We start from the raw sequence: 13279 nt of genomic DNA on the forward strand, positions 1-13279 counted from the left end.
TTTCCGACACAGTTCGAACTTCTCAGTTTCGGTTCAGTGCCAGCGCCAAGCCATCGAGAGGAGCCAAGTGTGCTGATTCTTTTGTCCGCATCGTGATTCTGCACTGCCGGACGAAAAGTTTACCGTATCGAACGGTTCCACTGATTGGACGCGAAACGAACCCCGCGAACGCGGCCAGTTATCAACATCGATAGTGCAAGAAATTTTTTCGCCTCCTTCAAGGTGTGTTGCTGGACGGCGGCAGCACACAGACAGCTAGCAAAGAAGATGCTGAATCCCGTGCTAGGTGCCGTGTCAGCATTCTGACCCAGCCGACGATTGTACGACGAGGCAAACGTCCTGTACGCTAGTGTCCGTGTGTGTGTGCGTGCGTGTTCACGTCCTGTGCGTCCTCATTTTTTCGTCTATTTTTTAACCTGGAACGAAGGCAAGTGGTAGTGTTGTGTATTGGTGATTGATTGAGGTATACTAAGAAAACACACAGTGTGAGTGAGCTTAAGTAAATCATTGCTTACGTAGCAGGGAAACAGTGAGACTGAGTGGCAATACAGGCTTTTCGACAGTATTGATTTTCGTATCCATCTTACGAGCTTTTCTGTTAGTGATCTAGTGGACACGAATTGTTTCCACTAAGGTGTGCTAGATCAGTGAACAGTGGACAAATACTTACTTGCACACTCAGCAATTGGAACAAGTACAACGTCTTCTTGAACACTCTGTCACCAAAAAAAGCTACCCACACACACACAACACACAAACATACACAATGGCGTTAGATTTTACTCGCCGCCAGTGGTTGACGCTGATGATTATGGGACTGGCCGACTTTTGTAATGCGATCTGCGTAAGCTTACAAGCACCATTCTTCCCGAACGAGGTACGTACTAACACAAAGACGAATTAACTGCTAATAGACGCTCTCCGAGCCCTGGATGTTTTGTAAATATTAAGCATAGAAATAATCAATAGTTTATAAATAAGTTAAAAACTTTTTTTTGCACTTCAATACATGTCTGGGCACTAATCTATACATTCTTGGAATTCTGACTCTGCGAGAATATGATTATGCATTCCCCACAAATACTTAATTGACTATTGCTACTATCGGAACAGATGTTTCTGATAGGAGTCTGTACATTGATAGAGAACTTTGAAGTAGTTGAAGCTGTTTCGATCCACCATCTTTGCCATACATCCAATCGATGAAATTCTTTTATCCCTGCTTGTCGTATAATAACACTAATGATACTTGATGATGATACAATATTTAAACAACACTGTTAAAATTTGTACCGAAATAAATTCTCCGTGGATTACAGCATCAAGTCTACAAATTGTTCTCCTACACACAGCAAGGTTCTATTACAAAATATTCTTAATATATTATTCCATTCACAACCTCGATTCCACATGGGCTAAAACCACATTCAGCTCACTTGTTTTTCGTCAAATCTGACATTGAACTGTGCCCGGTTTCGCATGCCGACGGTCAGGAAACACCCGCTGGAATCAATAAATTGATAACCATTCGCAAGGCCCTGAATCATGCCAGTTGCCGATTTCTTGGCTCGAAGCAACAGCAATCTGGGACCGATTAATAATTGTAGCGTGGTAAATGCAGCGTTCCATGATACATCGATGGGGTTGAAAAACATCCCACCAACGCCGGAAACGACCGACGACTGAGGAGGTGTTGCTAGAACGGCTCATGTTTCTCGAACGCTCTAATGTCACCAGCACCGTTATCTAACCGTGTTTGTTGGTTAGGTCTACGAGGCGCCTTATTGATCGATTCCATCTCGTCTTGCGATACAATCTGACTGATCGAGAGCATATTTCGTTTCCTTCGCACTCATGTTCTTTACCTTCTTTTTCAACCTTCTCAACTACCCTACAGGCTGAATCGAAAGGTGCAACGGCGACAGAGTACGGGCTCGTGTTTGGTATCTTCGAGCTGGTGGTGTTCATCATCTCGCCCATCTACGGCCAGTACATCAACCGGATTGGCCCGAAAGTATTATTCAACAGTGGCATCTTTACCACCGGCACCTCGGCCATCCTGTTCGGGTTGCTGGATCGCGTGCCCGGACACGTGCCCTTCATAACGCTCGCATTCGTGATACGCATCGTGGAGGCGCTTGGAAATGCCGCCTTTCTGACCGCTTCGTTTGCGATTATTGCCAAAGAGTTCCCGAACAATGTGGCTACCACCTTTGCTTCGTTGGAGACGTGCTTCGGGCTAGGATTGATCGTTGGACCGATGGTCGGTGGCGCTCTGTACACGGTCGGTGGTTACTATTTACCGTTTGTCGTACTTGGGTCGGCTCTCTTCATAACGGCCATCCTGACACTGTGCATTCTACCAAAGCATCCAAATGAGGATCAACCGAGCCGCGAAAAGTCGGCATCGCTGCTCAGCGTGCTGAAGATACCCGGTGTCGTCGTGTGTGCGCTGGCTATCTGTGCCACCAGTGCATCGATCGGTTTCTTAAGTGCGACCATGGAACCACACCTGCGACAGTTTGACCTCAGCCCAATACTTCTTGGTAAGTAACACTGGGACGCTATTCCATCAACAAGATGGAATGAACTTCTTTTTAGTAAATTTAGTCGTTTAATACTCTCATTTTGTGAATAATTAGGCATTTTTGTCGCCGCTAAGCTTCGCGAATCAGTGTAAATCAAACTATTTCCTTTTTATAGGTGTCGTGTTCATCATCAATGGTGGAGTGTATGCTTTAACAGCTCCCGTCTGGGGCTGGGGAGTGGACAAGTTCCTAAACCCGAAAGTCGTGTCAGCCGTAGGATGCTTCCTGGTTGTCGGAGGGTTCTGCATGGTTGGACCCGCGTCATTCATCCCACTAGAAACGTATGTCACAACGTTATCTTTGCTGCCTTGTACTATGAACTTCAACTCTAATCTTGTGTGTGTGTATGTGTGTGTGTGTGTGTGTGTTACAGGAACCTTTCATACGTCATTACCGGACTGGTGCTACATGGACTAGGGATTGCGGCGGTGCTTGTTTCCAGTTTCACGGACGCTCTAAACATCTCCATGTACGTAGCAACACTACCATCTCATTACCATATGATAGTCAATCTCAATAGATGCTCTCTTTTCGCTGAACAGTAAAAAAGGACTTCCGGACAACATCGAAACATATGGACTCATATCGGGTCTTTGGACGTCAACGTTCGCGTTTGGAGCTTTCGTTGGACCGTCCGTCAGTGGGTTTCTGTTCGATGCGATTGGATTCCGCGCTTCGACGGTGTTCATTATCGGGCTGCAGCTTGTCGTCGGCATCATCACCATTCTGTTCCTCTGTTTCGAACGATCACCAGCGCCCTACAAGGAAATTTCCTCCGTCGAGTCACTGATCAAGCCCACCACCAGCTCACAGGATGGCGATTCGCACAACGAGAGCAGTGCCAGTCGTACCAGCAGTCTTGACATCACCTATCGGGGGTAAGTTGTTTGTGTGCCGCTGCAAAGGCCGGCTTGGTACAAAGCTTACTACAAAAAAAAATCATCTTCCTTTTGTTCTCGACCATTATACTTCTTACCGATTGCAGTAACAAATCGGGATTCTCCGGCAGTCAGAGTTCGCTCATCGGTTCCTGGCGCCCGTCGGTAAACAATTTGCTAATCAGCAACAGTTATCAAAGCAAACAAGGACACTGGGCACGTTCCGTCACGGAGTAAGTAGTCACATGAGGTCAACAAACAAACCTCAGGTCGAGGTGTGGCATTAAATTAGTAACCCGTTTCCGATGATTTGGGATTTTTGTTTCTACTTTTCTGCCCTACGCTTACCAGATTAGAGACGAACAGTGGCACACAGTACGGAACGCACTATGGAAGCTTTGACGCTCGGCCCGGTTATCACGATACGATGGCCTAATTGGCAACATGCGGCTGTGCATCGTGCGTCCCAATATACAGGTCACCTCGCTGTCGACGTCCCCGATGCCGGCAACAACGATGCGTGACCTTGCGGATCGGTATTTTCTGCTTTCTGCCCTTCGTTTCGCTCACCCAAGCGCACTCTATACCTGCCAAAAGACAACCAGCTTAACTAGTTGTAACTACCTCCTGCGTGTCGTAAGCGCACTCGTCCTGCGGATGGACCATTTTCTTACGTCGTCTCTTACGCAATACACGGACGGCACACTATACTCTCTTTAGTCCAGCGATCCTGGAACACTGCTGCATTCGCAGAGGACGCTTTCTGCTAGGTGTTCTGTACCCATACTCATTCTTCAACCAACGGTCGACGGAAAACGCTCCCCTGACAGACAGATGATACACCTACAGAAGGTGAAACAGCAGACTGTTGGCAGGTTTCAACAGCTATCAGCTACAACGATAAGGCTCTTTCAAGTTTTCATCTGTCACGGTTAGACCACCTAGAAAATCGTGCTGCTCATTTCACCTTTCATTCGTTCAACAACGAACAAGATATTCATTGTCGACTTTTAATTTTAATACAACCCTCTCCCATTTCAACATTCCACGGTATCCTTGCCTCCTTCTTTCTATCCTGTCTCATGTTGAGCGTTTGCTAGATTACTCGCTTCTGTCCCTGACCTTTCGTGCCTGCACTCTGCATATACCATCGCTTGTAACGGTAGCGTCCAGTCCTTGCACATGCGTCTGAGGTAGACACCCGGTCCATCAGCATGACCTGCAGTTGCAATTTGACGCCGTACGATCACGATGGTCGGTTGGCAAGAAAGCGGGTGGAAGTAATCCAGCATTATGTGTGATGTTGATAAGTTCTGTGCGGTGTGAAATGAGAGTATGTTAGATAAGGCATGTGAGCAAACACACAAGTAGAAAGGAAATAAAATATTGTATTTATAATCAACAGACACGAGCCGGTATGCAGAAGGTGGGTTTTTGTGTTCGAGTGGGTGTTGTACTGATTGTTGTGTGAGATGGGACGGTTACATTCGAGAAAGTTCTTTTGAACAAATTTCAGACTTGCGAAAGAACGTTCCGCAGACAATGGTAAGGCTTCGAACCGTAGCCTGAGCATCTCCTCTTTGATGTTGTTTCAAAACAAACAATGTTGTAGTAATATGAGCGATGACAGCGCCGTAATTCCTATTGTCGGTTATTCCTATTAGGTGACAATGTGCAACCTCATCTGGCTGCAAACATTCTTATCGAAGGTTTACATGTTCCTAATCAAACAACAGCTCGGCTCAGTCAACTACGCTTCATTCATTATGCTTTTTGTTTAATGTTTTTGTGAAAACCGCAATTTATAGCCTCTTTTTCAGATTTTTTCAATTTAAATAACGTGTTAAACTTCGTTTAATTGTTTAAATTTCCGATCATCATACCACCTGCAAAAAAAATTTTAAAAAATAATCGCGCCATCTCTGTGTCAGTTTATGTACCATATTTTACACGATTTTTAACAAGCTCAGAAAATACATTCATTTCTCATCGAGTTATTACTTGAACCATGTTATTGGATGGATGACATACAACATGGAGTTTTTTGGAACTTACTTTACCTTTTAACTTCACAACAAATGAATTTTCGTTGAAGAATTATGCTTCTTTAGCAACGCGTTCATAACGAGCAATTTACAATTTGAAAGCTACTAGCGCCACCTATACGTGATTATGTAGAACTACGTGTACATTTTCGCCCTTGTTCTACAGTACTTGACAAGATGTGGAAAACCATTTGATTGATGAAATAATAACTTAAAAATTAATTTTAAAATTACTTTATTATACTATATATGAAATATTAACACTAATGATATTTTAGCTTAAACAAAAAATACTGTTTTACCATTACAACCGATTGAATATCACACAACTAACAACAATTATTTAGGGGCGTCCCGGTGGTATAGGCGACAGAGGCGCCGATCTTCAAACGGCAGGACCGGGGTTCAACTCCCATCCAGACCGTCCCCCCGTAGTGAGGATTGACCAACCAACTACGTGGTATCGGCAGTCTAGTAAGCCATTTCGATGGCCGGTGGCAAGACCTTAGAGGTTAAAAACCCAAGAAGAAGAAGAAGAAGAAGAACAATTATTTATTAATTTTCATGTGTGTAATGTAAACGTTCTCCATATGACCCTTTTAGCTACAATTTATTTTATCAGATAAACAGTTCGTCCTACATAAATTTTACCAACTATCATTGCGCCGGCTTTCAAAAGTAATCGAACGATTTGAAAGCGCAAGTGACGACGAACCGGTCATCCAGACTTGCCAATTTGCTATCCCCCAACTGGTCCACCCGGCGGGGAGAACCATAATCTTTCACCATTGCCGGTGTCACATTGCTTTTCCGCGTTCACGCAAACATACACCGCAGCAGGCACAAAGCATAACCATCGTCTGCGCGCTTCCATTCGTTGGTTTGCGTTTGATTCGCGTGCTTGCGGCTCAGCAGCGGAAAAAGCCACTCGCGCTGGCTTCGGACCCGGTACGGCTGCCGATCGTAGCTTAGTAGCGTTCCAGAGCTCACAGCGCATGGTGGCAGTTGGTAAACCCTCTGCAATCCCCTTTGTTCGTAGCACTAAGGTAGGGAACGTCCACACAACCCACAACCGGTTATTCGCTGCCTTCCCACGCCGTTGGGATGAATTGGCAGTGAACGGCTGGCAGGCTGGCTGACTGGTGGGACCGTGTCGAAGGCGCATGCGTTTTCCCAATGTGAGTGTCAAGTGTCGCACAGACTGGGTGTGCGTCTGCGCAATCCGTAAACTGCAAGACGTTCAAATATTGGTACCATTGATTCGTGTGTGCAGGCGGTACTTGATTCCAGTGAGTTGGGACAAGACATCCAAGGTTAATTGAAATTTTATAAAATCGATGTGATCGTTAGTGATAAACTGTGTAAAAAAACGTGGTGTAAATATGAATTAAAATCTACCGTTTCGCCTTCTTTTCTAGTTTCCTCTATTATTCCAATTCTAATTCGTTAGTGCAGTTTCTCAAATTAGATCGCTAGATAGTTCAAATATTTGCTAATTTGCAACATTCCCAAAGGTGTCAAATTTCATGATCAACCAATTTGTGTTTCCCCCACATCGATCCTAAAAACCCAAAAATAAAGCACCAGCTCCTGTTTGCTTCCTAAATGCCATGATTTGTAAATTTCCAACCCAAATGTCTTGAACTGTTTCTTCGCGATTTTGCTATTTCTTCTGCTGCATTCAATAGCTCTTGGTTTTTTTTCTGGTTCTCTTCGTTCGTATTCGTACTCGCGAAACTCCTTGGCACAAACACATTCGCGTCCGGCTTCGAAACGTTTCCATCTTGTGTGCGGGACAGACACAGTTCACGGCAGGATGGTAATTGTTCGCCAAAAGAAGCTCGAAGGAAACTTATGCGCGTTGAGAGCGAAGCGAAGGGAAAACTTTAGCTGGATGCCTGTTGGAGTGCGAATTCGCTTTACAAACACTCAATGGGAGCATTTTTTTTTGGCGTGATTTTTCTTATTAAAGTGTTATTTTAAAACATCAGGAGTGCAGGAAGGGGAAAAGAAAGAAATAAAGTGACAAGTTTTTTGCTTTATTTTTTGATGTTGTAATTCTACAGGCAGTGCAATCAAACGGTTAAAGTGAATTAATTGTACAGTGCATGGTGCATCAAAAGCACCAACTACATCAAAGTTTGATAAAACAAAGTTCAAAACTGTGTACCAAGTGACTGTGAAAGGTTAGAATTATACAAAAAAAGTTCATCAAAACCATACTCCACCAAAAAGGAAGCACAGGTGACAGGTAAGAATACAAACGATTCTGCAATTTTATTAAATGTTTTTAGCAACTTTATACCTCCCACTGCAGTACCGAAGCAAGTGCACTACCCTCAGAAAACGGGGTCAGTAAAAAAGGAACGATTTAAACACATTTAAGCTACAACAAAAATCCCCTCCCGAACAACGGCCTTGTCAGAAGTTATAGAAACGAAAGATTTAATCTGCTTCCAACGCCCGCAGACTGCAAGCGACGAACCCCGTGACACCGCACGGGTGAGTCAGCAGCGCGGCGCAGGCTCTCGAATTTGGAAAGGGACTCAACTTTATGACAGCCCGTTCCCCTTCTATGTGCACATACATACACACACACATACAAACACACTTTCAAGAACGCGGGTACGTGTTTGAAGCGAGCTACAAAGCTATTTCTCTTGTTTTTCGCCAATAAATCAAACATTTTAGCGCTCAAGAATGCGGCATGTGCCTCGCACCAACTCTCCCACTGTATGTGTGTGTGTCTGGAGGGGAGCGTTATGGTAAATATAAATATACTTTTAAGCTCTTGTCTAGCTTCTTAAATCTGTTTTCGAAAGGTCGTTCAAAACAACCGAAACCACCGAACGCAAGGTTCCGTTTTCCCACGGACTTCCTTCCCTGCACAGGTTGGAGGTAACACTCGCCACTCGAAATTGAACTTTACTGGCAAAACTTTTCATAAAAGTTCGATCGTCTCGTTTCCTACACCTACAGTAAACGATCGACCAACATGTTCACGTGCCCGGGCATCCCAGATCTCGTTCAATTAAGATCGTACAGCACCGAGAGAGAGAGAGAGAGAGAGAGAGAGAGAGAGAGAGGGAGAGCGACACAAAACAATTATGCAACAATATGCCCGGTCGGCAACTTTCTCCGTCAAGGGATATCGGCGATTCGACCGGGATTCGACCCTTCTTGCTCCCCACATTCTCATCCGGGAGCATCTTCAGTCAACCCATTTTTTTCCCTTCCGCAGAGAGCATTCGAAAAACAATGCGACGTAAATCATGGCAATTGATAATTGCTCGACCCAAACGATGGCGTAATCGACGTCGAAACGATTGAAAATTAGTGACACAAACAGGCACGAGCTGTTGCAAGCAGTGCATCGCATGCACATGGTAACTGTTGTTTCGCTTTTCGGCGTTTTGAGAGACGTTTCACAAACCGACTTACACACAGCGAGGAGTAAAGGTGCAAACTGAAATTGCTATCAAAACCAAACAACAACACTTGCTTGCTCAACTTGCTGGCGCTAATGGTAGCTCTTTCGGGCTGATCTCAGGCCAACCTTAATCTTCCATTCTGCCTCGGTGGTTTTTTGGTCAACCGCGCGCCTGACTAGTGCAGCTACCAGCCCGTAATCAATTGCGTAGCGTTCGTCTCGCTGAAGGGCTTGTCGTGGGAGCTGTTGGTCCACGAAACCTCGTGACCCTAACCAGTGAGAAATGCACGTTGCAATGTGAGAAATGTGATGCATTATTTATTTACCAGTGCTCCAGTTTCTGGGCGCCAGATTATACACCCAACACGCTCTCCTCGTACGCCCCCGTGGTGCCTTATTGCGCCTCAGAGATGAGGGAAAAAAAATCGCGATGTCATCATATTTGACACCGCGTGTGACATCCCGCATTGCAGGACGCGAGTAAACGCGTTCAACGATAAGGCACCGATTGCCTGACAACCGTTCGACCACCAATCGCGTACGGTGTAATTTCGTGCCCGACCTTGAGCTCGCTAGGCAATCTTCCGTGTCTTGGTCGGTTGAAGATAGATGTGCAAATGGCCGGAAAATGTATACAGCACGCACTCCTCCGCCTCATCTTCTCCCCGTAGGTCATGATCGTTGTTTACGGTGATGAACACCTCGAACGCTCCTTGCGATCTGTTTCATTTTCTTTGCTGATTAGCAAAGCGTTGCATCGATTAAACGTGTTATTTCAAACACAAAACTCGCTGTCAAGTGAATGTGTGACTTCACGATTCAATTCGAATCAAAATTTCAACACAAACAATCCGATATGTGCGATCTTATCACAGTTGATCCAATCCATCGCTGATGAAAAATTCAACAACCTTCAGCAAGGTCTTCTTCCGGGTTTGGTCTGCTGGTTACATCCCAATAAATTTGTCCAATATCTGCCCTCCGTTACCGGTTACTTCCTGCTTCATCAGATCGTACCGGAACACCGTTCATAAGAATCAACACGCACAACACGCGTCATATGTCGATCATATTTTGGAGCCTAAAATTGACCATTTGCCATTGATCGTCATTAGTAATTTGAGTAGGAAGAGCGAATTTGTGGACACAGTCCGTTGGCTACAAAAACCACATCTTAAGCCCTTCCCTTTCAAGACCTCCGCCGATGGCAAAGCAGAAGCTGGCTTAGAACACGGTTTAATTAGTTTCACTACGAGCGGAGCATTTGGAAGAGCGAACAAAAATAGCGACAAATTGTTTTTGCGTGTCAAACGATTACGTGTATGAAATGAAGAACCCGCAGCCACAAAAACGGACGCTAAGTGACGCATAACAGTGTGTATGGAGGTGATCCTGTTAACTTGACATGCGATGTTTTGAGGTACATGTTCTTTAATTCATATAGAACGGCCAGGTCGTATTGGTGTGAAGTTAATATTAACTGCAGGGCAAATTTTTGTTTTATAACCACAAATTAGGTGGTTTCATGTTAATAAAATGAGCATAAATACTACATTAATTGGCTTCAAATGCATGTCACAATAAAGCATAATAATGTTTATACTGTGGATGATAAGTTAAAAACATAACCCCGTATTGATTGGTTTACCTCATGTCATGACAGGTGAAGGTTAACTTCATTTATGGCGTACACTGAACCAAATAAGAATAGAACCACCATGTTTTTCGACAAGATTTTTAACTTTTTTAACCAATTCTCCTGTTTAATGTTTTATAATGTTTTTCCATCGTATTTAAATTGTTTTTAATCCTTCCTTTGACGACATTTCATTTGAGTTTATGAAGTATTGGTACAAACTATTTGAATGTACCGTGATTTTGTGGCCAATTTTGTTGTTTTTCTGCTCGTGTACTGTTTTCATAAAAGTGATAAGATACAACAGACTAAATAATTCCTATGGGGTAAATTTCCGCAGAACGTATTTGGTATTCAGACTAATCAAGTTTTTTGCGTGAAATTCCGCCCTATTCCGTTCCGTGTGGAGTTATGAATTCTGGTATTATCCTACTGGAAAATGTAGTTTAGACCCTTTTAAAATTCGTCATGATCGATTGAGATTATGGCTAGGATTAGTTGACATTCTCCCGACTTTGGCACCGTTGAGTGTCATGTGAAACAATCAGAACACCACCATCAATATAAGAAATTTGTTCTTTGTTGTAGTTGTATCAGTATTGTTGACAATTATTACAATTATGGTCCCCGTCATGGGGTTTCATTTTATCTTAACAGAGCACATTTTGATTGCAATCCTTCTCGAATTTTGACTGCTAATTTCCCTCTATTTTTCTTCTCTGGGTTTCTCCTTATTTTTTTCACAAAAAATGCTTCTATTACCCCAAACCTAGCTTCTCTTCCCACATATGGCTGTGTTGTAGCCGAACTATTGAATATTTTTTAGAACTGTATGTCTTGAACATTCTATTTATTTATATTTCGTTATGACGGCTCTCCGCCGTATTGTCATGTCTTTGACATTTGAATGGAATACTTATTTTACCTATTGCTCTCAAAAAGATAAGTCTGCATCGTGATATGTTTTATTGCTTCCTTTTGCTCAGACCTTGACATGCTGCTACTAGCATCAAATAAGCGAAAAGTAAAACTGAATTTTGGAGGTTTTTAGAATATTTTACCTCCAATAATTTTGGAGGTTGAATAAACTTCAACTGACTCAAAAACGAACCCTAATGTTGTCAAAAAAGAAAGCTTCGTTTGGATGACGATGCTATTTTCATTACACATCCTTTTTATGAAATATTCTGGTGATTCATCCGAGACATAAAACTAGCAAGGAAAACATTACTAAGTTAATATAAACATAACATAAGATATTGGCCTCAACATAAAGAATGACCTTTTTTAAGTTGTGGAGCTTCCATGCCACGAGCAAATGCACTTTCTTTTTAAAACAAAAAACAATGTTGTCGACCTGACATTTCATCAAGTTGTTAAGCTCATCTATCTAAATAATAAAACTCTCAAGAAATCAACGTTCAACCTTGATCGCTCGTTGCACACGTTTGAACCGGTCGCTCGCATCATCCCATATATGGCGTACGTGGAACGACAAATCATTCAAATATTAGCGCACTTGTTTATCACATTTCCATCCTGTCAAACATCGGGTTAAGTGCTCTAACGAACACGTCGATGCCCGCGCACCTTTACCATCACGTGGCCATCCATCGTCGATTAATTAATTACTGCCGGTCATCACTATTATCGCTCGCTATTATCCAAACACGATGTTCGATTTTCCGATTGAGCGACAAATAGAAAAGCGACCTTCAACAGCCTGCACACATTATGCACATCGTCCTTCATCCTCAGCAACATCATTTTGCTTTTGATTGATCGCTTTGTCCGACAACTGGTGGCTTGTTGCGGAGGTTAAGCAATTGCCACCGTTTTTTTTTTTCTTTTTAACGCAACTCATCGTACGGAAAGCGAAAGTTTACCGGCCGTTCGTACACCTTCTCCATCGGCCCAGCATCGCTTGGAGGGAAAGGTGCGACTTTCGACGAGCGAAAGGTGCTAGGCTCGGAGCGAAGCCTTCCAAAAGTGCACTCGAATTCGGTTCGATTTCCTTCCCTAAAGCAAATGACCTTACTGCTGCAAAATGCACTCAATCGTTGACCACGCAGCAGCAACAGCAGCACGAATCAATTTTCACCCAAGCTCAGACAGATGACGAAATTTGAGCTGCTTTGCAGCATCGATCGTCAGCGGTGCTTCGCCGTATCACACGAATGTCACCAAGCAAGATTTTCCAATTCCGTGCGTGTTTCGTTGTGTTTTATTTGTTCGCTGCCCGTTGGTTCGTAGGGAAGAGTTGTTTTTATGTAAACCATACCCCCATTATCGCGTTTGATAGAAAACAAAGTTGTTTGTACAATTAACATTATCTCGAAAAAGGCACTCGTCACGGGACGCACATGTGACCCCGCAAGCAGTGAAAACCTGCTCCAAGAGAGGATAAAAGCAGCTTGCAATAAATAAAAAAAAGCGAAAGATCAACTAAAAAGTAAATCCATGTCCCGCTCTGCCCACGATGCGTCCCTGCCAAGGTGCGGACACAGTGACAGGTTCAGCTTTTTGGGAGGAAAGAAGAAATAAAACACCGATGCCGAAAGAAAGTTCCATCCCGTCTGTCCCAGGCAGCACTCGGAGGAAAGCGAAAGTTCGACCAGATGGGTACCCGAAATTCCGGTCCACACAATCTCTTTGCTCGAATTGCTCGTAACGGGAATGCCGAAATCGAAAAACGGAACTGA

At 43.7% G+C, this 13279-nt stretch overlaps 2 protein-coding genes across 2 annotated transcripts in view; both read left to right on the top strand.

Annotated features, from left to right (window-relative positions):
* Nucleotides 1-13279, top strand: part of LOC126557570 (RNA-binding protein Musashi homolog Rbp6) — a 236002-nt gene that overhangs the window by 199879 nt on the left and 22844 nt on the right. The gene's annotated exons all lie outside the window — the stretch shown is intronic.
* On the top strand, nucleotides 731-4210 carry LOC126557728 (MFS-type transporter SLC18B1-like). Its single transcript, XM_050213604.1, has 7 exons — nucleotides 731-877; nucleotides 1898-2546; nucleotides 2704-2869; nucleotides 2962-3057; nucleotides 3131-3466; nucleotides 3574-3699; nucleotides 3818-4210. The coding sequence occupies exons 1-7, from the start codon at nucleotides 767-769 to the stop codon at nucleotides 3900-3902; spliced, it is 1569 nt and encodes a 522-aa protein (XP_050069561.1). The 5' UTR covers nucleotides 731-766; the 3' UTR covers nucleotides 3903-4210.

Source organism: Anopheles maculipalpis, chromosome 2RL, assembly GCF_943734695.1.
Source record: "Anopheles maculipalpis chromosome 2RL, idAnoMacuDA_375_x, whole genome shotgun sequence".
NCBI classification, from domain to species: domain Eukaryota; kingdom Metazoa; phylum Arthropoda; class Insecta; order Diptera; family Culicidae; genus Anopheles; species Anopheles maculipalpis.